Source organism: Erpetoichthys calabaricus, chromosome 4, assembly GCF_900747795.2.
Source record: "Erpetoichthys calabaricus chromosome 4, fErpCal1.3, whole genome shotgun sequence".
Classification (NCBI taxonomy): domain Eukaryota; kingdom Metazoa; phylum Chordata; class Cladistia; order Polypteriformes; family Polypteridae; genus Erpetoichthys; species Erpetoichthys calabaricus.
The window spans coordinates 50,927,105-50,950,501 of NC_041397.2; the positions used below are offsets into that span (position 1 = coordinate 50,927,105).

At 41.1% G+C, this 23,397-nt stretch overlaps 2 protein-coding genes across 2 annotated transcripts in view; one reads left to right on the forward strand and one right to left on the reverse strand.

The window, feature by feature from the left end:
* Window positions 1-1,195: 1,195 nt before the first annotated feature.
* cnksr2a (connector enhancer of kinase suppressor of Ras 2a) overlaps window positions 1,196-23,397 on the reverse strand; it is a 676,696-nt gene continuing 654,494 nt past the window's right edge. Inside the window, exon 23 of the mRNA XM_051926925.1 lies at window positions 1,196-1,259. Coding sequence (XP_051782885.1) covers window positions 1,251-1,259 — 9 coding nt within the window. The 3' untranslated portion in view covers window positions 1,196-1,250. The remainder of the gene's footprint in view (window positions 1,260-23,397) is intronic.
* LOC114650020 (kelch-like protein 34) lies at window positions 14,113-17,280 on the forward strand. Its single transcript, XM_028799442.2, has 2 exons — window positions 14,113-14,559; window positions 14,680-17,280. The coding sequence occupies exon 2, from the start codon at window positions 14,736-14,738 to the stop codon at window positions 16,461-16,463; it is 1,728 nt and encodes a 575-aa protein (XP_028655275.1). The 5' UTR covers window positions 14,113-14,559; window positions 14,680-14,735; the 3' UTR covers window positions 16,464-17,280.

Sequence of the window (23,397 nt, forward strand, 5' to 3'; positions counted from 1 at the left end):
ACACGATCCAAATCCCAGTTGGCAAACCCAAGGCAGACAAGCAGTCCAGTCCCACCCTCCAGAAATGACCATATACTGTCTCTGCCACAGGAAGGTATTACTTGGGCCTGGTCCAGCTAATCAGGTCCTCAACAATGATAACCCTCAGGGAGTCGTGCCACATGGCTGTAGTGCAGTAACTGACACTCTCGCAAAATGCAGGAACTGTGATTTATTTGGGACTCCGTGACCAACCACTGGTTCAACACAAAGTCAAGCCAACAGTACCCAAGGATGCCCAAGAGGTCATGAAAAGCCTGTGACCCTGCTTAGAATTAAGAGGACTTTGAAAATAGTATGGCAGAGTAAGACACATTTTCTGAAAATTGTCAGCCTTTTCTCAAAACACAAAACCAATTCTTCACACTACATTAACAAAACCTCTGACACGAGATATCAGACAGGTTAGCATCTCTTCAGTTTGTGAGGTCCACAGCCCCCACATCTCTTACTCCAGGCCTGGCACTGTCAAAGAGTTAACAGCTGTGGTGAGTTCAGCTGCAATCTCGGCCCTTTTTGTTTTATCCATTTTGTCAAAGTATGGAAAACACAAGTCAGATCAGACAGGCAAGCATCTCTTCTGTTTGTGAGGTCCACAGTCCTCACTTTTCTTATTCCTTGTCACTGCATTATACGCATTGAACTTCCTGATGAGCATTCATTGGTTGACAGATCTCATGCACACAGAGCCCGCCTATATGACTAAGCTTGTTTGATTTTATTGGCGTTATTTACAGCCTTGATGGTCTCAGCCATTGGGCCTTCACAGAGCACATGTCCGACTTCCTTCAACTCGTTAAGTTATGTAAGTGAAGGCTATAATTGAAATTCGCTGGAAGAGTCTTCTAATGTGAAATGGCCTTAACTAGGGGAGTAGTGTTTAAGGTTTTAACAAATGAACAATTGACTGCGACTGTCTTATTTTTCACTCCTTTACTTCAACCCAGTTTACCACCAATCAGGGACTTCATGAAGTGTCCTTCATGCCTTTAAGGGACTGCATCTAGACAAAGAATGAACAATCCTGCACTCAGCAATGCTAGTAATCAATAATCAGTCAGAGACATGTTTCATTTAAAAATTATATTTACTGTATTTGCAATTGTAGCAAATATAGGCAATACAAAGAATTATACAACCTGGGTCGGTCATGCAGTATTCATACAGGTCCTGATGACAGTTCCTAGATGTTCCAGTTCATTAGTTACAGATTACATATCCTTAAACAAAAAATAAACAGATCTCCTTAGAAAGTGTTCAGCAGCAAATCAGACTGCAAGCTTCATTTAAATGTCCGTGTCTCCTCTCAAAGTGTCAGAAAAGCAACAATTGACATTCCATTCTTGCAATAAAGCACCTACTGAACTAAAAATAAACTAAAACTGAACTTATTAAAGAAAGTTTTAATAAAAGGCAGCTGCTCACTTCCTCTTCTTGCACAAAGTGAGCAAGTGAGATTTCTTCTGGTAGAAGATTCTCGAAACACAGGACAGTTATCACACAGGCTTAAAGTCGATTCTCTGGGAACCAAAAGATGCAGTAAGCCAGTGGTTCTCAATCTGTGGGGCGGGCCCCCCTAGGGGGGGGGGCGCGAAGATGTGAAAAAAAGAAAACAAGAATCAAAAATATGAAAAATACATCTATTGAAACCAAAACAAATTAACTTAAACTACATTCTGATACTAAACAAATAAATATAGAGTTAGATAAATATCGATAAAAGTTAAGTAGGTATAATAAAATATGCATCTATGATATATCATTAATTAAAAAAGAACAAATTGGCGTTAGTAGGCTCCTTTCAAAAAAACATTGGTGGGGGGGGGGGGGGGGCGATTAAAACTGTTATGAAAACTCGGGTCACATATACTTAAAAGTTGAGAAACGCTGCTAAGCTGCAAAACAGACTAGCCATACACAACATTCGGAGGTCCTGTTTTGTCTCTCAGCTTTCCCAGAATACACTTCACTCCTGTTCAGCTTGACAATTTAGGCCTTGGCCTTAACTGAAATCCGTCAGTTGAAAAGGTTACAGCATCCCACCCCCATACACTGACAGAAGGTGAGAAAGAGAGGGGACAGAGTGATACTGGGATAAGAGAAGGGAATGCATGGAAGAAGAATGAACTGTGAAAGAATAGCAAGAGGGAAAGAGAGCCACAAATAAAAGTAGTCTAATCTAATTGTCTAATACATACGTCTCAAGACAGCCATGAGTGAATTTTGCTTAAAACTGGGTGGGAACAATTAGCCGGCTCGCTGAGTGTCATATTTCTAAACCAATCCAACGCCTCATGAAGGCAGCGCTCAAACAAGGGGTGGTGATTATGAACTGCAAAGAGCAGAGGTACTCATGTTAATCTGGTCTGACAGACAGCAAGATTCTGTTTACAATTAACCATCTACAGTCAGCTAAAAAGGCCCTATTAGACATTTAGATGTGAGAGTACATTGCATGGTTAACCCGATGCAATCGAATTACAGATTGTCATTCAAAGACATCAATGGATCAATGGTGAACATGAACGATATGTTGTTGCAGGTGCTGTGTGTACGCTCTGTTCTTTAGCGTTTTGACGATAGTGTGGGAGTCGATGCAAGTTTGAAAGAATTGGCAGCTATATTCATGACTACAAAATATGCATTTGGAATAAACGGTGTGTCACACTCTGTCAAAAGGACTGCTGTTCAGAGAGCTGATAACAGAGAGCCACATAAAGTGCAGATTTCAGTATTCAAAACAACCAAATCAAAAAATCTGCCTATCAACACCAGTAGATGCACAGATGAGAAAGCCCAACATCCTCCTTCAGACTGCACATCTAAACGAATAACTAAAGAAATTTAACATTACTGTCTAATTGGAAATGTAGACATGCCATGCTAAAATAGCTGCAGCATTTTAACACATTGTGTATCCATAGACCACAATGCTTATCTAAACTGTGTTTGCTGTTGTTATGTCATACAGTCATGCAGTTGTTAAAATGACGGGAAGATATCATAGCAGACCAGGGCAATTCTCAAACATGTGGAGCCCAGGAGCTACGGTGGTCTCTGTGTGTCTGTCTGTCTCCACTGTTGCAGCGCTCATTACAATGTGCAAATTAATTATTAAGCTTTAGTTTCCTTGTGCTGCTGAGCTCCAAAATGGATAACAGCAATTCTATCTTCAGTGCCCAGTCTCTTGTTCAGTATATCTTTTGCTCTCTCCCCGATACCCTGGCAGCAGTTTAAAACTCACACACTGAAGGAACTAAGGGTGGGTGTTTTAGGAAGAAGCCCTCTGGATTGAGCCTTTGCAGCACAGGGTTTCACTGCTATTTACTACACACTTTCTAATGGGTTGTCCCCAGACGTGTATTCTTGCTTGAGAATCACCACTCGCCTTGTGAAACTAGACATAAAGAGAAGGAGTGAAGGAATAAGAGGAGAGAGAACAAACAAGAGTATGAGTATGAATGAATGACTGTAAGAGAAAGAGAAAAGAGGAGATTGATACAAAGAAAGAGAACATTGATGAAGTTGTGTGAGAAGTGAAGGCGGAGCCCCATTTCTAAATTTGAAAAAAGCAAGTAACCAAAAAAACCAAATTATTATAGGGTTGATTTTTTGACTAAAAGGGTAAAACTGAGACAGAAAAGTCAGTTATCCATCTTTCAACGGGCTGGCTAATGTGAATATAGTGGGCTATTTAAAAGTAATGCAATCTGATCCTGGATATGTGTGTGTGCCTTATGCAAATGCATCAAGTCAGTTTGTCCCTTATAAAAAAATATCTCGTCACCTGAACAAGAAGAAATGTGTTTATCATCTGTAAAGAAAATGAAAGTTGAGTAGGCACTGAGAAGACGTTCCGCACACTGGCACCACACAAATGTGCTAAGCCGACATAAACGTGTTCATTTGGGCTAAGGAAACTGAAACTACTGTGTGTGACAGACTTGCCCTGCGACGGACAAAGTAATGCTGTGTGTGTATGATAGATGACTTTCCATCATAACAGTATGACAGGATTATCATAAAACTAATGAACATGAGTGTGCAATGCTGCTTTTTAAATAAATTAATCAACAATTACTTAAAACATGGGATCTCTCCTAAACTTTAAAATAAAAAAAGGATGAGGGATGGGGTTCAGGGAGAAGATGTGTTGTTATTTAATATTTACAAAGTGGCTTTCCAGGTACATGCTGTAGCATAATATTCTCAAATGAGAGCTGTGTTGGGTACAGTGTGCCAGTCCATTTTAGGGCCCACTTGCACACACACTCACACTGGGACATTTAGAAGAGCCAATAAACTTTAAAACACATGTTCTCTCGGAAGAAAAGCTGGAGGAAAATGTAAGGAGACACAAGAGAACATGCAAACTCCACAAAGACAAGAACTGGGCAGAAAGCTTTAGGCAGGATTCATGAGGCAGCAGCTCTAAATGTTACATCGCTGCTGCTGCCCCAGTTAGATTATGTGAAAAAATATATATTTTAAACAATTTATTGGATATCTCCACCCCATATCAGCACCTCAACAGCCAGCTTAGCTTGCATTGTGATAAGTGGACACAGTGAATCCATAGTCACAAGAGATTCTGTAGCTCGCAGTGAGACTTCTGCACTTGTCCACGGGTCCTTTGGCCCACTCTTCCTGAGCAAACTGCTCTATCTATGACAGGTTTGAAGGGGGCCTTCTGCAAACTGCACATTTAAGTTCTTTCCATAAATGTTTCGATAGGATTCAAATCAGGGCACATAGAAAGCCACTTCAGAATAGTCCAACATTTTGCTGTAAACCATTCTGGGGTGCTTTTAGCTGTATGTTTTTGGTCATTATCCTGTTTGAGGACCCAATATCTGTGAATGAGACGGAGCTTTTTGACACTGGGCAGTAGGTTTATCTCCAGAATGTCTCGATAGTCTTGACATTTCATTGTTCCCTGCAAAGACTCAAAGCAACCCTGTGCCAGATACAGCAAAGCAGCCCCAAAACATAGCCGAGCTGCCTCCATGTTTCACAGTAGTGAAGATGTTCTTTTCATTGAAAGTTTCATTTTCTCATCTGTGGACATTTAGCTGTTGTGACTTGTCAAACTCCAGTCTTATCTCATCTGTCCAAAGGACAGTCTATCAGAAGCATTGTGCCTTGTCAATATGCATTTGAGCAAACTGCAGTCTGACTTTTTTATGTTTGTCTTTCAACAGTGGAGTCCTCCTGGGTCTTTTTCCATTGAACCCACTCTCCCTCAAAAAGCAACAGATGGTGTGATCAGACACTGATAGACCTCGGAGTTCAGCTTAAATCTTTTTGTAAGTTGTCTTTGGATTTTGTCTACCATTCTCACTATCCTTCTGCCCATTTTGTGGTCTATTTTCCTCTTGTGGCCACATCCTGGGAGGTTGGCTACAGTAACATGTACCTTAAACTTCTTAATAATAATATTTGCAACTGTTATCACAGGACCATCAAGCTGCTTGGAGATGGTCTTCTAGCCTTTGCCTTTAACATGTTTGTCTATAATTTTCTTTTTGATCTCTTCAGACAGCTCTCTCCTTTGCCTTTTCTGGTCCAAGTTCACTGTGAGATACACAAAGGATACCAAACAGTAGAGTGATGACTTTTCCCCATTTAAATAAGATGAATGACTGCACAACTGGAGACATGTATGATACTAATTAAAGACAACAGCTAGTTTGAAAAATCACTCTAATCTAGGCATTTATGATCTTTTCTAGGGATACCAAATAATGTATCCAGGCTATTTTGGAATATCTTTGTAGAATAAGCAATGCTTGACCTCTTTTCACACTTGCTTTGCTTTAGATAGATAGATAGATAGATAGATAGATAGAGAGAGAGAGAGAGAGAGAGAGAGAGAGAGAGAACTTTATTTGTTCCCAGGGGGAAATTTTGCATTTTATTGAAGCTTTCAATAAATAAATACATACATAGGTAGATAAGTAAGTAAATAAATACATATACACACACACCTTGGTCTGAACACACACCTGAATGACTTGTCACAGGTGGCAGGGGTTGGTACCCAGCCGGGACACCCAGGAGGACTGGAGGAGGGCTTAAGCCACCACCAGACCACGTAGGGGAGAGCGCCCTGGTGGCTTTGGGGACCACGGGTACAGAGCTTGGAAGCTCAACCCTTTTGGGGCCCATGGTCACCGCCAGGGGGCGCCCCAATGCCTATGGAGCCCTGGCCCTCAGCACTTCCACCACACCCTGGGTAGTGCTGGCAGAAGATTGTTTTGGAGGCAACTGGAGCACATCCAGGTGACTATAAAAGGGGCCGCCTCCCTCCATTCGATGGCTGGAGTTGGGAGTGTAGCAGGACAGAGCTCGGAGGAGAGGAGTAGAGGCGGACCTGAAGAGAGGCAGAGTGAGAAAGGCCTGGACTTTGGGGGAGTTTTGGGGGGGTTGTGTGTGCACCTTGTAAATAATAGTTATAAATAAACATGTGTTGGGTGAATAAAACCATGTCCGCCTGTCTGTGTCCGGGCTGCTTTCCACAGACTATAAAACAAGAAAACGTCTGACTTGGTCAGGGGTCCTCAATCACAGTCCTGGAGGGCCGCAGTGTCTGCAGGTTTTTGTTCTAACCCGGTTGCTTAATTAGAAAGCAATTCTTGCCAATAATTTAATTTCATGGCTTGTTAGTGCTTTAACTCTGCTATGTCAAGTCATTCTCATATCCTAGATTTTCTTCCCCTTTCTAAGGATATCATCCAAATGATTTGAAGTCTAAAACCGGATGAGTTATTCTCAGTCCTTCACTTTTTTCTCTTCACTTTCCTTCCAAGTATTTCATTAAACCCAATAGTGCATTATAAATACACACAGGAGTAAATGGTAACAAGCTAAATGGAGAAATGCTGGTCTCTTTTGTCATTTGCATGTTATTGCTAATTAGGAGCAATTAAAAACCGAGAATGCAGCTGTTTAAGACTAAAATAAGCACTAAGGGTTCAAAATCTTAACAAGCGAGACAACTAAAGTGAAGCAGACATGTTACTTGAACAATAAGAGCTTCTTATTAAGCAATTGGGTTGGAGCAAAAACCTGCAGCCACTGCAGCCCTCCAGGATCGTGATTGAGGACCCCTGGACTTGGTGGTTCCAGTCACAGTAAGGCATTATGCAGAGATATTGCTGTTGGTATAAAGGAGCTCCAGACGCATTTCTTTATACACTTCTACTGAATAATTTTTTGTCTGAAAATACTCCATGCTAGAGTGTCTGAGAGAGGATATGCAGCGTTGTTCATAATAGCACTCAGCTTTGTTTTAATTCTCTCCTTTGCTACTTACTCTGTGACATCAAAGGCATGTAATCAGTTTTCAGGAGGCATATAGCACTTTTTCAATGAGCTTACCAACACATAAGGTTACCAACACATTTGTCTACATCTGCATTGCAAATTGTAATCAAGGCAAGTCCCCACAAATTCAATGAAATCCGGGTCATAGAGGGTCCTCAACGTTTGGATGGCACACCTTAAACTTTACTTACACATCAAACAAATTTCAAAAGAGTCATTTGGAAACCCTGACCTACCATTCCTTCTGAATGTCTTGTACAAGAATTTCCTTTTCAGTAGACTGTTTATTTTAAGACGGTTCCGAAGTGGCCCATTGTCAGACTGGAATGTTCAAAGGAGAAAACGAAAACAAATGCCTGCTAGCTGGAGAATGTGCTTCTGAATGGCTCCCAAGGCACAGTCTCACCTTTAAGCAGGCAGTTGCCCAAATGCTGCTTACACCATCTGCCTCATCACACATTCTATGTGCCGCTTGCAAAAATAGACATTTAGTCTAAATTTAACAAAGCAATAAGATTAAATGTTCCACCAAACACCAATAAAGAACTGTTTGAAGTAATGGTCCCCGTTAGTGAGATTCAGAAGACTTTGTAACTGGCGTTCTGCCCCTAACATCACACACTGGTACCATTTGATCTTTCCAAAATAACATAAAAGTGTAAAAGTCTGAAGAGATTTTCTGAAAGTTATAACACAATTCACAGTTCACAATTACAAGGTCTTACACAGAAAACTGCTTTATTTATATGGCTAAATACAGATTTTTTTAACTTCACCCATGGCAGTGTTGACACTTTTATATTGATGCAACATGGTGGCCCAGTGCTTAGGAATGCTGCATCATAGGTACAGGAGATTGGGTTTGGACCTCATCTGGCTGCTTTCTGTGTGGAGAATGCATGGTCTTCCTGATCGATTGCTATGTCCAAATTAGCCCTGTGTGGTGGGTGTATGAGTGATGCCAAGTGATGGCTCCAGATGTGCTGCATTGGACTATGGGTCTGTATGACTTTGTAATGGATCTCACCAAAATGCTGAATGGATGGAACTTTTATAAAAGATCACCCATATAAATGGCCAGATTAGTTTGTGGAAGGACAACAACAGATTGGCACCTTAACCAGTTTAAAAACTGATCCCTTGCCAGAGAGGGAGGTCAGGATGATGAAGGGATTGGGAGAGTTAGCCTTCCCAGAGCCTATACTTCCCTGATACCCTAAAGGGCAGCATTCTTGTATCACTGCCCACTTTTTACAGTCCACAGGCATGCTGGGGAAGTGTAGTCCATTAGTGCAGCCCTGTTACGTCCCATGGAGGCCAGCAGGGGGAGCTGCAGGGAGGAACCATCCCTGCAATATAGAAAATTCTGCCTGACCCAGAAGTACTTCAATCGAACTTTGGGCAGACACTGGAAGTCCTCCCAGTATCCGGTTTAAAGGAGGTTGCTCTGCTTTGTCTCAGAGTGTCAGACTTGGGAGGCAGAGGACAACACTTTTGAGAGGAAAAAGAGTAGGGAGGAGAGCAGAGAAGAACAGAGAAAAGAAGAGAAAAGGAAGGATTCACTGTCCATTTACGTTCTCTGTTGTACATAAGGTTCTTGGAGGAATAAAATCCGTTATAATTGAAACTGTGACTGTATGCGTGTCAGTTGTGTCTGGGGTTTGGACCTTGGTTGTACTCATCAATTTGTCCATGAATTTAAACTTCATTTGAAATGTAGACCTTAAAGAGCATCCATTTGTTTATTTTCTGAGTTAGATTTTTCTTTACAGGGTAAAACATTAATCAGTCTGTATGTCCAGTAAGCTTCTGCATGTGCATGAACATGGCCTGTGTTGGGCTGCCTGATCACTCTCTGTGTGGAGTTTGAAGCATCTTCCCAGGCCCCTTTAGTTTTTTTCACCAGGCCCTCCACTTTTCCTTCCACTTCTCAAACTTTGCAACCTTATATTAGCAGTTTGTGAGTAATTGTGGGTGTGGGTGTGTGCATGAAATGGCACCCCAGGTAGGGTTGGTGTCTTCTAGGATAGAGTTGAAATAAGAGGCTTCACAAAAAATATGAAAGACCAGCTGGAGATTCAAAAGAGTGGCACAGCGGTGAACTTCACATGGGTCTCCTTTCTTGCCTTTAGACTTTTTGGTACCTAAACTTGAATAAATTGTACATGTGGATATGCCCTGTAATGGACTGACATTCCATCTGGGGTTGACGTCTGTCCAGTGCTGCTATTTGTGGCTCTAGATTTTTTCTCGTAGCCCATGTTGTGTATCTCATAATCGACATGGAACATTGCCCGAACATTGTGCCACTCCCCCAAACATTGTCCTTCCCCCTTGGAGAATTCCCACCGACCATCATTAGGACAGGGTGGGTGGGTGGGAGGGATCCCCCGGGTCCCCTTTGAAGAAAACAATCGCCAAAGATTTGAGATAGCTGGGTTATGACCCATACTTTAAGAAATACTGCTCTAGGCTGGCTGTAGAGAATGATCCCAGTCCTGTATAGGTCATGTCTGCTGTTACTCATCTGTTCTTCCATCTATCCTTGACCATGCCCTTCTCCACTCCTACTGCTTGAAGTTGTGTGCTAAAAGCAGTCACACTGCATTAACCCAAGGACCAGTTCAGTCTTCCATTCAGTTGTCCATAAGCAGGCCCTGGTACCTAGTAAGACTTCAGTTATTGTGTCTTTCTCTAAGTGTATTTTATCTACCAGTTGACGATGAGGTTGACTTTGCCCTATTGGTGTGGTTTTGACTGTTGTTGTCTGATGATAAGCTTTCATATTGCCAGGATTCTCAATGGATTGTCTTTTCACTCATGAAGTATTGTGTCTCTGTGTCCTCTAGTTCAACCATCTCAGTATTTTGAATGAAAATTTGCACAATAAAATGTTCCTCTTGTAATGCTCAGGGGAGTTCTGAAAGCTCTTTTAACCTTGGATTCCCCACCAAAGAAAAGAAGAAGAAGGTGATGGTCCTCTAGTGCATGACTGACCACACAACCAATACACTGCTGTAGGTGCTACCAGGCCTGTGGTATCCTGAATAACGTTGCTCCAGTGTTGTTTGTTGAAAGTCATTTTTTTTACTTTCACTTACGTGATTCTGAACTTTTGCCAAATTGTTTGATTTGTTTTAACCAACTTTCCTTTGCATTTTCCAGCATGCTGGGTGTTACCTGTAGAGTGGCTGGTATGGAAGACTCCATGCAACAGACACAACCAAATCCTCTCAATAGACACTTCTGGAACTCCTTGTCAACAGTTGGCTGATTTTCTGATGGCTCCATTCCACATTCTGTCACAGTCTGAGACCATTAGGCTACATCCATACTATGACATTTTCTTTTTAAAAACATGTAAACGGTGTCTTTGAATGAAAGTGAGTTCTGTCCACACTAGTGTTTTTACATCCGTTACAAAAGTATTTGGGCACGCACCAAAATGACCGAAAACACACATGATATGGCTTTTCACCTACACTGCGTATCAGCAGAAAAAGGAAAAGGAAGTGTCCTCCACACTAGATTTTCACTTGCAGTTTGTGTTTAAACACAGAGAACAACAATGTTGAATATGATAAACCAAAAAACAGATTGTTCTGTCTGGACCGATGAAGAAGTGGAATTGTTATTGAGAGTAACGCACAAGTATAAGCCCAACAAAATAGAATATGTAAAGAGCAGGATCCAATCAGGGAAGGGCCTCGTAATAAGTACGAACCAATCAGAGTGTCATTATAGCCTGCATTTCCTCAATTCTTTGTTTTCACCTATCCACACTGCAAGGCTGAGTTGCCACTTTCAGAAATATATAAACCTGTTTCTCCTCTTAGTATGCTGTTGGGGCACTTGGTGCCAACTGTTGCACTTCCAAGCTATTTTCCCCTCCATGGAAAGACACCTGGGATACTTGGGAGTTTTGGAATCAGCAGATGTAAAGATTTTGTCATTTTAGCTAGACTAGCACAGTCTGTACTGTAGAATGGCAAGTAGGGGGTGAGCAGCCCGTTGGCGAGGTCGCCAGTGCCTCATTTGTATAGAATCAAGCATGAAAATATGCACACGCCAAAAAAACAGGAACATTTGAACGCCAAAAAAAAAACCTGCCATATGCGCATTTCTGTGCAACGTACCCTTTACGAATCACAATCTCCTTGTAAACGTGCATTCGTGAATACGCTTTGATGCTAATCGACCTCACACATATGCAATCCTGATGCTGCAGACGTTCATTGGCTGGAAGAGCAGGCCTTCCTTCTGACGTGTTGAGGAACTGCGTTCAAGAGCATCTCCAACTGACCACACAACATCATGTGTGACATTATAGGGCCTCTCTTCTGTGTTTGAGGGATCACAGGAAAGGCGTCAGGTGCCAGAGTCTGAGTGGGTAGCCACTTTTACGTGGCACATGTAATGACAAGATTGCTGATACAATGAATAATATAGAACATATGAAACACTGAGGTCTGCCAAAGCTACTTTGCCTCAAAATACATGAATCGCAGAATGACCCAGGCCATGAAGACGTGATGTTTGTCTGCCTCATCTTAGCAACACGTACGATTTGTGAGTTAATGGAATGTAACATCTTACAGATAACAACAGCAACTTCATTCTCGCTAGATGCTCTTATCGCAATATGAGTGTAGCAAAGTGCTCTGATTACATTAGGAGAACCAAACACTGCTGCAGATTGTCTTTTTATGTTGGGAGAAACATGTTATGTTATATGTATTTACACCCCAACAATACGAGAACTAAATGATGAGCCTCGCCGGTCAGTTAATGGCTTTCAGCATAGTGGGCATAAGGGAGTGAAGCTTGGCCGAGATATTCCTGAGCTGTCGGCCAGTTCCCTGAGAAGTGAGAATAGGTAGCCCATAGAAACTGACAAAAAAAACCCAAATATGCTCATTAGTGAAAATGTGCGGCATTGGTCGTCTTAAAAGGGAATTGGAATGCAGTCTATACATCATATTCATAATTTATGAGGTTTAATAAGTTTGTCACATGAACTTATATTATAATAACAGCTTATACGATTTACTATGATTCATATCACCAAGCCATTATTATAATTTTTTGTATTATACTGTATTATTATAATAATGTGTGTGTGTCGTCATTTAACTGATTTGGCGGCATTCCCCTACTTGCTCATGGGTATCGTTGTTTCCAAGTTTCTTCAAAATGTGGCATACACATGGGCCAGAACTGCCATAAATATACACGCGCTCCCCCATCATCCATCCATCCATTTTCCAACCCGCTGAATCCGAACACAGGGTCACGGGGGTCTGCTGGAGCCAATCCCAGCCAACACAGGGCACAAGGCAGGAAACAATCCTGGGCAGGGTGCCAACCCACCGCAGCTCCCCCATCATGTTTTCTTTTATAAATTCCAGTATTTACATGTAGCATATACTCATTTCAAGCCTCTTTTTGTGTGTACACAAGAGTTATGGAAGAGGCTCCTATAATGCCACCATGTCTGACTCTGTTTTAACTGAATGTGGACCCTCCAGAGTTTCAACTTCTCCAGTAGAAGTTTAATTTCTTCTCCTCCATTGTCAACTGGCCATGTCTCATCAATCATAGTAAAGAACACATGTGTTGTTGAGTCCTTTCATTTCATTCAGTTTGAAATTACTTTTTTTTTCTTTTACTATGTGTTTAAAGTCATTTTTACCTTTATGTGTTTGCATTATGCAATTAGTAATTCATAAGTTTGTAATTCTATTTTACCCTATGAACTTGCACTCAGTGGAGAGAGCTGTGCAAACATAAAGTATGCGAAAAATAAACTGAATACTATAGTGCCCTGCAAGCAGATGGAGAACATGCAGACTCCACACAGATGGGGTCTCAATCCAGGTGGCAGCACTAAGCACTGTGCCGCTGTGCTCTCCTTAATAAACTGGCATTTGTGTTGTTAGGCTTATAGGTCATGTAATGGACTGATGTCCCATCTTGGGCTAATATCTGGCCTCTGCCTGAAGTGTAGCTCCCAGCAACCTTGAAAAAGAAACAACAGTTCATAAAATGAGTGGGTGACTGCCTGGATCTTCAATTTAATGGTGTAGTGATCATGAGTTCAACATCTGCCCTAAACACTGTGTGCACGTGGAGTTTGTATGTTCTCCCTGTGACTGTGTGGCCAAATTCTTCTTCCACATCCCAAACATAGGAAGTTTAGCCTAATAAGAGACTCTAAATTTGTGTGTATGTGTGTCCACTATAAAGGACTGGCATCTCACCCCAGGTTTGTTCCTGACCTGCACCCAGTTCTGCTGGGATAGGCACTGGTCTCCATGACCCTAAATTCAGCAAAGCAGGTTGATCAACAAGTGGTTGAATGTTTACTGTCAATAATATTTTATCCATTCATCTGCTGAGTGCTTTGCCCAATTCAAATTCTGTTTCTTAAAGAAGTAAAGAAATCATAGATATAGATATAGATATTGAGGACACACACTCCCTTATATACTGCATACTGATGAATTGAACAGGAAGTAAAACTCATAAATGTGTTGATAGAGTGCATGACCCATAACTGTAAAAAAGAGCTTATTTTTCAAATAGTTTGCATTGTATTTCCAGGCTCTACTCGGTCTCTCTATGGCTTCAGTGTCCGGCTGTCACGGCACATCTGCACACATCTGCGGACGCAGCATCAGAGGCAGCTTTAAAGGCAGAGTTGCCGTCCCCCCGGCGAGTCCGGAGCTGCTCTCGGCCGCTTGTTTGTATCCGTCTGCAAAGCTCCGCCTTTGTTTTTGTGTTCTATTCCTGTAACTGTGAGTTATAGTGAGACATCAGGGCTAAAGGCATGCAAGTCAGATTTTACCAGTGACTAATCAAGTTATTTACTGCTTGTGAGTTCAGAGAAGTCATTCTTATAATCCCAAGGTGTCGATCTGTTCATGGACTGATACTCCCGTACGGACACATAAAAGGGCGCAGGGCTGCAACAGGAGGAGATCGACATCCAGGGAGACAGCCAACACACTTAAGGAGCAAGGATGCCAGCTCAAGAAAGAGCAAAGGGGAATCACAAGACTCGGACAGGCCAGTGTCATAAGCCTGGAATGGACCTATTACTTGACCTTGGTCAGCAGCATGAAGGCCATTTGTTCACAGCCACTGAGCTGTTGAGTCACAGACACCGATCATCTATTCAAAAAATGGAAGACAGTGAGTAAACCAATTATCTCGCATTAGCCTCTAAACGCCTATGAGATTGTGGATTCGCAATTATTTTGGAGTGCAGCATCAGGTCACAAAGTGCTTGTTGTTTTGTGTTTTTTTATTTAGTCTTGAGGACATCTGTGGCTGCCGTTTACTGAGAAGGCTGAAGTAGATTTATAAGAATGAGTTATTTTCTGGTGCTCTGTAAGACACACGGAGAGACTGTTCTAAATGAATACCAGAAGCTGAGAGCTGAGAGATTGCTCTTTGACATTACCTTAGTGGTTGATGGAGGTCAGTTTCCTGCACACAAGAGTCTCCTGGCTTGCTCCAGTGATTACTTTAAGCTCCTCTTTAAAGATTATACTAGAGAATCCAAAGCCAATATAATCTGTCTGGATGTACTGAGTGCAGTGGGTCTCCAGCATATCTTGGACTTCATATACACCTCCTGGTTGTCCTTGTCACCGGAGACCTTAGAAGATACATTAGAGGCAGCCAGCTACCTTCAGGTCACCGAAGCCATTCAGCTCTGTAGCCACTATATGATCAACAATCTCACCTTGGAGACCTGCTGTTTTTTTGCAAATGTGGCCTCCAAATTTGGTCTGGGAGATGCATTTTCAGCAGCAAACAGCTACATCAGCAACAATCTCTCTAAGCTTCAAACCATTGAACAGCTACAGTTGAACCCAGAGTCGATGACCGAAATAGTAAGCTCAGAGGAAATACCCAACGTAAAAGAGGTGTCGCTGTTAGTTCTTGTACTGGAGTGGCTAAAATCCATGAGGCTGCCCACTTCCCACAGCAACACCTTGCTTAGCAAAATCAGGTATGGCCTCATCCCAGTGGAAGACCTCACAAATCTATACTCAAAAAATCAGTTTCTGCAGACCGCTCAGGTAAAACGCTTGATTCTGAAGGCAATGGACTACCATTCGCTGATTAACCAACAACCCCTACTGCAGTGCAAACAAACTACTCTGCGAAACCAAAGGAAACAGGTCGTTCTCTTAGGAGGAGGAACGGCAAGGGACGGTCTTGTAAGCGAGGTGTTGGCTTTTGATTTATATACGAAGAAGTGTAGGCCCATCACCGAGCTCAAGAGGAAAGTTCAAAACCACTGTGCTTGTGTGGTGGGGAATTTTTTGTATGTCCTGGGGGGTGAGGTCCAACAGACTAACACCACTGAGAAGATTGCAATCATGCCCGTCACCAACAAGGTATGCCGTTATGATCCTCGGTTTAACAAATGGACTGAGACAGCCAGCATGCTGGAAAAGCGGTCAAGGTTCTCCTGCTGTGTAATTGAAGAAAATATATTTGCTATTGGAGGAAAGGAAGCGGTCGATTCGCCACTTTCTTCTGTGGAAGTCTATGACATCAACACCAACAAGTGGGAGAAGGTCAGGGACTTGCCACAAAAAATGAACGGGCATGCCAGCACTGTGTATAAAGATACCATTTATGTTTCTGGTGGAATGCATGAAGACCACACAGAAAGCAGCAAAGATGTTTACAGTTTCAACCTGCATGATGGCCTATGGAAGAAACAGGCCTCCATGTTCATTGCCCGCTATGGCCACAAGATGGCAACAATTCAACAAAAAATATTTACATTTTTAGGAATGTATGAGCCATACTGTGACATCGAACGGTATGACCCTGAACAAAACCAGTGGACAAGACTGCGGCCTTTGCTTTATGACCGGTTTTGCTATGGAATGGCCTGCATTGACAACACCGTTTTGCTTGTGGGGGGTAAAAAATGGCAGAATTCGCAAGAAATTCCAACACAAAATATAATTGAATATGATGAAAAAAATGACGCTTGGAGTGAAATCTGCAGGCTCCCTCGTCCTCTGTATGGATTGCAGTGTGCAGTATTACAGCTTCCCGAAGTGGCGTAGACTGACATAGAATTTGGCGGTGCTAACTTGAACCAAGAGGGAAAAAAAGAGCTCTCCAAATATCGACATTCAGGTGTCAAGGATGGATTGTTACCTCTGTTCACAGGTTTTCCTCTGAGTAGATGAGATGGCAGAAATGAAAGCTGGTATAGTAGGTTGGCGGAATGTTTTGTATTTGGATGGGATTGGAACGAAGATTTCATAGTTGGCCTGACACAGGATTTTTTAAATGAATGAAGAATATTTAAAAAGCCTCCTAAGAAATGGAAATTCAGCTTAAAATCCATAGGGAGGCTTTCAGTAGCTAGTAAGAAATAATGAAGGCCAAACAAGAAGTTACACACACACACGTGTATAACATATGTTGGTTAATGTAAGTGACAGTACTAGTGGATGGCAGCGTTAATGCATCGCACTCTGCATTGTCTGCATGGGGTCTCTGCATGAGTTTTACTTACCATGACCTTGCTTTGATTAGACCTGCCATGGGGCACAATGACCAACTGACCCTGCTATGCTGAAAGAACATTTCTGGATGGCCACTCGCTCGTTTTAGGGTAGGGTGATAATGTCACAGCACCACTCAATGCAACAGACTAACACATTAACGTTGTTACTGCACATATTAATGCATAAGTGAATAAATTAACATCAAAGAAGCCCACCATTTGTGTCAACTGTAGCCTACCCACTGCCTTGAACTCTGGTTTTCATTCATTAATGACTTAACTGGCTCAATTATAGAAATGTAGCCCAGGAGAATGGGACACTGCTGTTATCTGCATGTTGGTACCATCACTGCCCTCATTTTTGTGTTCATCCTTAGACTTCATTGACCACTGATACTAAACATCTTCAAGTACCCTCCACCTTCCTGAGACTGCTGATCCACATTGTGGTTATGGAGGGGTCTGAAACTATCCCAGCAGCCTTTGGAAAGTACCAGCAATGTGAGGACACACCGACTTCAACTCCAAGGCACTGGGGGTCTGTGTGTCGTCCTTTATTATATCCAAAGAGTTCTCTCCGACATTCCAAAAGCGTATGTGTGAAGTTAATGGACAACTCAAAATGGGCAGATCGTCCTGAAGTGGTCAGGCATTCACTCCAGGGTTGGTTTCTGGCCTATCCCTAATGTTTCTTGACTAGGTTCCAGCCCACATGACATTGAAATGGAATACATGAGTTCAGAAAGTGTTTAGATAGATAACATGTTTGAATTTCAGCAAACATCTCAGGAGGCAGGCAACCTTAATATGATTACTTTACCTTTTTTGCTGAACTTCAGTTTGACAGAATTTTGCATTAAACCACGTAAAGAAAGGAGACAGATATCGTCAATTAAAAGTTAAATAAGGAAATCCTGTACAAAAGGGCACCTCTGTCAATGTAACTTAAAAATTTAATTGGATAATCTGAAGAAAGTGAAGTACGCAAGTGACAAAAAGGCTGCGATGGGAAGTGAAGTAAGTAAGAAATGACTGGCATGGTTGTTTTTTAAGTACAGCGAGTTGTCATTTAAACTAGAATGATGTGGAATGGTGAAAAGCAAATGAGTTTTACTAAGTTAAATGAATGGAGATTCTTTGAAGGAAATTCTTTTCCTATACAATGCATGCTTGAGAAAGCAGTTCAGACTGAGCTGAAAGCTCAGAAACAGCAAGGTGCACAAGGGGAAGGCTTTTGTGAAGGGGACAGAGTACACTGATTTGATTTTTTTAATATATGATTTGGCTTTGAGCATAAATGAATGGATATGATTTAAAGGTGAGACCAAATAACTACAAACCATTCATTACTGAAATAGTACATTTAATAAGAGAAGCCAACATCTGCTGTCAGTAGGCTTCAGATGCAAAAGTCACAGTGACACAGACGACATTCCTTCTTCAGTGTTCTCTTTTGTTCCGGATGTCAAATCCAAACACCATGTTCTCTGCCTTTCCCAACTGGTATTTACCACCAGCAATTCAAATGAATCCCAATTTCATTGTCCTCACATTTTGTTTGTGAACTTACTGTATTGTTAGTAGGCATTTGGTTCAGGCCGCCATCCTGCTACCTTGCAGCTTAGCCATCAAGTGCCCTTAAGTGTACTCTCATCTACACATTTTATTCACTAGTTTAGCACTGATTGCCTTCCCTGACCTAAAATAACTTAAAGGTGTTTAATGCTTGAATTTTGCTACTTATATTAGGTGGGAGTTTAAGTAGCTCTGCTGACCGGCACTGTTATAGTCTGCATGAAGAGGATTCAAAGGGCTGGCGTTGTGTGACAAAATAACCCAAATACATTACACTGCATTAAATTAACCTCCTTAGCGCTATGTTTACCCCAGAAAAACGAGACAAAAAAGTTTTTAATAAGAAAAAAATAATAAGAGAAACATGTACATAACAACACATCAACATAAACACAGTAGGAAAGGTGTGTGGAGTGTCCACTGCTGTACTGATGCAGATTTAGTACACCTCCTTCGTGGGACATATTTTGAAACTGTCACCAATGCACAGCCCAACGTCAGAGCCAGGACAGTAGTAATGTGTTTCTTTGCACACTTTTCTTATGTTATTTTTTCTGATCCTTGAGCATGAGAGGGTGGTATGTTAGTGTCTCATCTGCACGATCGACGCGCCCCTTGTTATTATAGAGTACCACAGAGCAAGGCTTGGTGACTTCCACATATCCTCTGTCACGAACACTGACAGCTGCTGTATTGTAAAGAGCACTTAGGAGGCTAAAATCTTTCTTGTCCTTCCACTTGATTGTAATCATTTTGCCTTTTTGCCACAGATACCGCACCCTGCTGCAACTCTATGTGACTGAAGTCACCAGGCATATCATGGCAGTTTGGTGCCATATGCATCTGTGTCACATCATCATTGCTAGCACTTGTTTCAACTAATGCTTCAGCTTCATTCTTCTTCATTGTGTGTTTTTGTTGAAGGCTCCACCCCTCTTATGAATATTCCTGATTTTGTTTGCAGAATGATGTTATTTTATTTATTAGATGGCAGCAGAATACTGTCCTGTACGTTACATCACCTCATATCAGCCTATCCAGAGAGAGTGCTTTTACATAGAAGTCTCGGGGTTAACGCCAAGGAGGTCAAATCTCTCATTAGGTCCTTACATGTGGAACTTAAAACATTCGTTTAAATCTTGCATATAGAGGAACCACATTATAATCCCAGTGTTGTGAATCCTTACAATAAACAGCAGGATGGCTTCACTGAAATGTAATGCAGGGTGCTGGTCAGTGGGCCAGAATTATAACTCATCTGAGTAGGAATCAGGCTAAAGTTTTTTTTTAATAAATGGGAGATGAAATGGCATTGGGCTTTTGAAGAACAATAAGCTTATTTTAATGATAAACTGTGAGTCAATCTCATTTATTAAAAGTGTGGTAGTGCTTGAGATTGTGTACCAAATTAAAACTGTGCATGGATCAGAGGCCGTGTCTGTATGTTCATTTTCCTGCCACCAGAAATATGAAGAGTTTCAATCCGGTTCTTCTCAGTCTCATTTCTGAGTGCCTTCTGATTTTCATTTTGAGTAATTTACTAATCAGCTGGAGTCCATGTAAAATTGACAACGTTTTTAATGTTGTTGCTTTTACATTTAGTGCGTCTGTATTTAAAACCCCCATCTGAGGTTATTTTACATTGGTAAGACTTTTGGTATTTTACTTGAAGAATAGATTGATTTCCCTTCAGCTTATTTCTTAAGCTTTTCTGCTCTCATCTCTCTCACTGTATCACTTGTTAAAGCAGGCCCTTGCTGACGAATGTGCAGATGCGACATACTGTTTTTGTTTAAGTGATTAAATTTGTGTCAAAGTGAAACAAGAAACCAACAGCCACGAACATCTATAAAAATCAAATTAAAAATCCAGATGAGTAATAAATGAATCCCTGCTAAGAGAGGCATGGCAGACATGGCAAGGCCAACACTGAGAAGAAACACAGCAAAAGTGAGAAACTGGAAATGAAGACTGGCTATTTTCATTCACTTCTTCAAATCATGTTACAATTGTTTTTTGACACCTTCAGCATAAGCCTTAGATTCTATTATATGTTGGTTTGGTGATCAGAATTTTATTTTGACTTTTTATTTGAATATTTGACATCCTTTTTGACGCCATGTTGTTTCTTATACATATGTATATGTGGCTCTGTAGCCTTAGCGTTCCTAGAATAATTGACTGGAGGTGAGTTTCAGGTGACCGTTGTGAATGGGTCAATGCCATTAACTTGTTGGTAATCTGAGATACTGATATCAAAAACAGATCTCTGTGTTGGGAGGTGTATTTCTTTCTAAATCTTTACTGTTGATTGTTCTTTACTAAGTTTCCTTGACTTTGATTTTCAGTTCACCCTGGTTAAGTTGAAAGATAGGACAGAATTATTGATCTCAACTCAGCTTTTGGACGCACGTTTAATTTCCTGATTACCTTCATAATATTGTCCATCTACAACAACACGATACTGCGGACCAGCTAACTCACTCCCAGCCTAATGCACTGGCATAGGCCACTTCTCAGAATTGGAGACAACTGATTTGTTGATCTATGGCAGCGCTTCCCAAACTTGGTCCTGAGGACCCACTGTGGCTGCTGGTTTTTGTTCCAACCAACTTCCGTTTTTCATTGGCCTCTTAGCCTATTTAAGGGAGTCGTTATTTATATATGTTTAGATATGTTTTGGAGTCAACGGAGAAATTACAAAACTAAGTTTGGTAGATTTTTTTATGAAAAAACGTTTTTATGTAAAAGTAGTTATATGGGGAATATGTATTTTTTTAAGTTGTTAACATTATTTTCAACCTAATTTTTATTCTGCTTTTCCATGTGGTCTGGTTATTAAATTGATTATTTACTAATTAACAGGTCTGACACTGAAGTCCTAGCCGCTTTCATCATCCTGGGTGTCTGCTATGCTGGTTGTTAATTGTCAGTATTAGGGTTAAATGAAGGGAGCAAACTACACCGGAAAAGGGGAAAATAAAAGGAAAACAACAAAAGATAGTTTTTATAGCTTTAGAAAAAAATTAGAAATATTTCTAAATGTCTTATAAATGTAAAAACTATACTGTTTTGTTTTTCTGAATGCAGAATAAGAGAAGAGTAAAAATGACCAGCTAATTAAATGAGATCAGTTGTTATTGATTATTATCACCAATTGTGAGTCTGGTTGGAACAAAAACCTGCAGCCACAGGGGGTCCCCAGGACCGAGTTTGGGAACCACTGATCTATGGTTTTGAAAGTTCATGTACGATGAAGTTAAAGAAGAGGATTTCTAAAAGGAGAGTTTAGGACTAATTTTCTAGAAACTGGACTGAAAATACCAGCTTCTGCTCGACAAAGGGTAGAGAGATCTACAAGAAGGAATGGGAATGTTAACAGAAAGAAGATGAGCAGACCAATCCCAAAATGTTTGAAGAAATGACCCAAAATGGCTCAGAAGTACCAAATGCACACTATAAAGTTGCAAGAGGAAAGGTATAGGTAATGTACCGTTTTAAACAGAATGAGTATTGTTAGAGGATACAGAGATATATACTGTATTATGGAGAATAGCACTGCAGAAGATGGGGGTAAAAGAAGGGAGTTCACAATGCCGGACTGAAGAGGATTCTAGAGGTCTAACAGACACCTTGCACAGTTTCATGCCAATAGCTTTCACTTTGGAGGTAACATATGTGAATGACATCAAACATTGTTGTAGGACATGTTGTTATGCACACTGGTGTGCCATCATTTGTTAATTCTTAGTTACAACCGTCTGCTGACAACTGAACACAACTGTCAGATACAGCACGAAGAAAACATCTAAAAACACACCATAACTAAGTAATGGCCACACAATCATAATAAAATCTGGGCTCTACAGATCAACTACTGATGTGATGTCATTGTGTGCTTATCAGAATGGGAAGATGGGATACATAAATAGAGAATGCCATAAACAGTACACCTTGACAGTCAAATTTTCTCTTTTTTTTCTGCCTGGGCCTGCTTTTAGTTGCAATCGTCGCTTAGAATGTAAATGTTAAAGTCACAGACGTGGTGTTTGTGAACATGATAGCTGTTTTGTCTGAAAGCTGAGCTGAAGAAAGGAAATATTAATTAATTGCTAAGGGATAAAAATACAGAATGGCCCATTCACTTGTAATTCATCATGTGTTTGTAAGAGGGGCCAAGATGAACATAGCCAGACATCATCATGGATCAGCTGCTTATTCATCAACAAAAGGAAAATGTGCCCCATACAATTACAGATAATTAAACTCTCTCATGCAAGCCGAAGAAAAATAAATCAAAGTCCGCTACTATTTCAAGCTGAGCCACTGCAGCAGCTTTTGAAATCTGAGAACTCTCACTTTGAATGACATGAAAATGAGAAAAAAACAATTAAAAATACTATTACCTAATATTATATAGCTTACCTGTTATTCCCACTAATAATATTTTTTGGTTCTATAACATTTCAAATGGATGGAAGGGTGGCGCAGAGGTTAGTGCTGCTGCCTCCCAGCTCCACAGTCCTGGCTCTGAACTCCAGACCTTTCACTGTCTGTGTGGACTTCGCATGTTATCTGACTCTCTAGGATGCTTTTCTGGATTTCATCACAAACACGTGTTTGATAGGTTAACTGCAGACTCCACATTGGCTTGAATGAGTGTAGGTGCATACGTTAACATGTCATGTGATGAATGGCGTAGACCCAAGACCGTCAGAACTGCTTCTGGCTCCCGGGACCCTCGACTGGATAAAGCAGCTTTGATAATTAATAGATAAACATGGCAGATATAGCATCTGCTGAAAGCTGTGCTGGCTTAAGAATTGAAAATATAAATATGGACGCCAACTGATTACAGCTGACTGCACCCTGACATCATTTTAGAGTGAACGTGGTGTAGTGTTTCATGC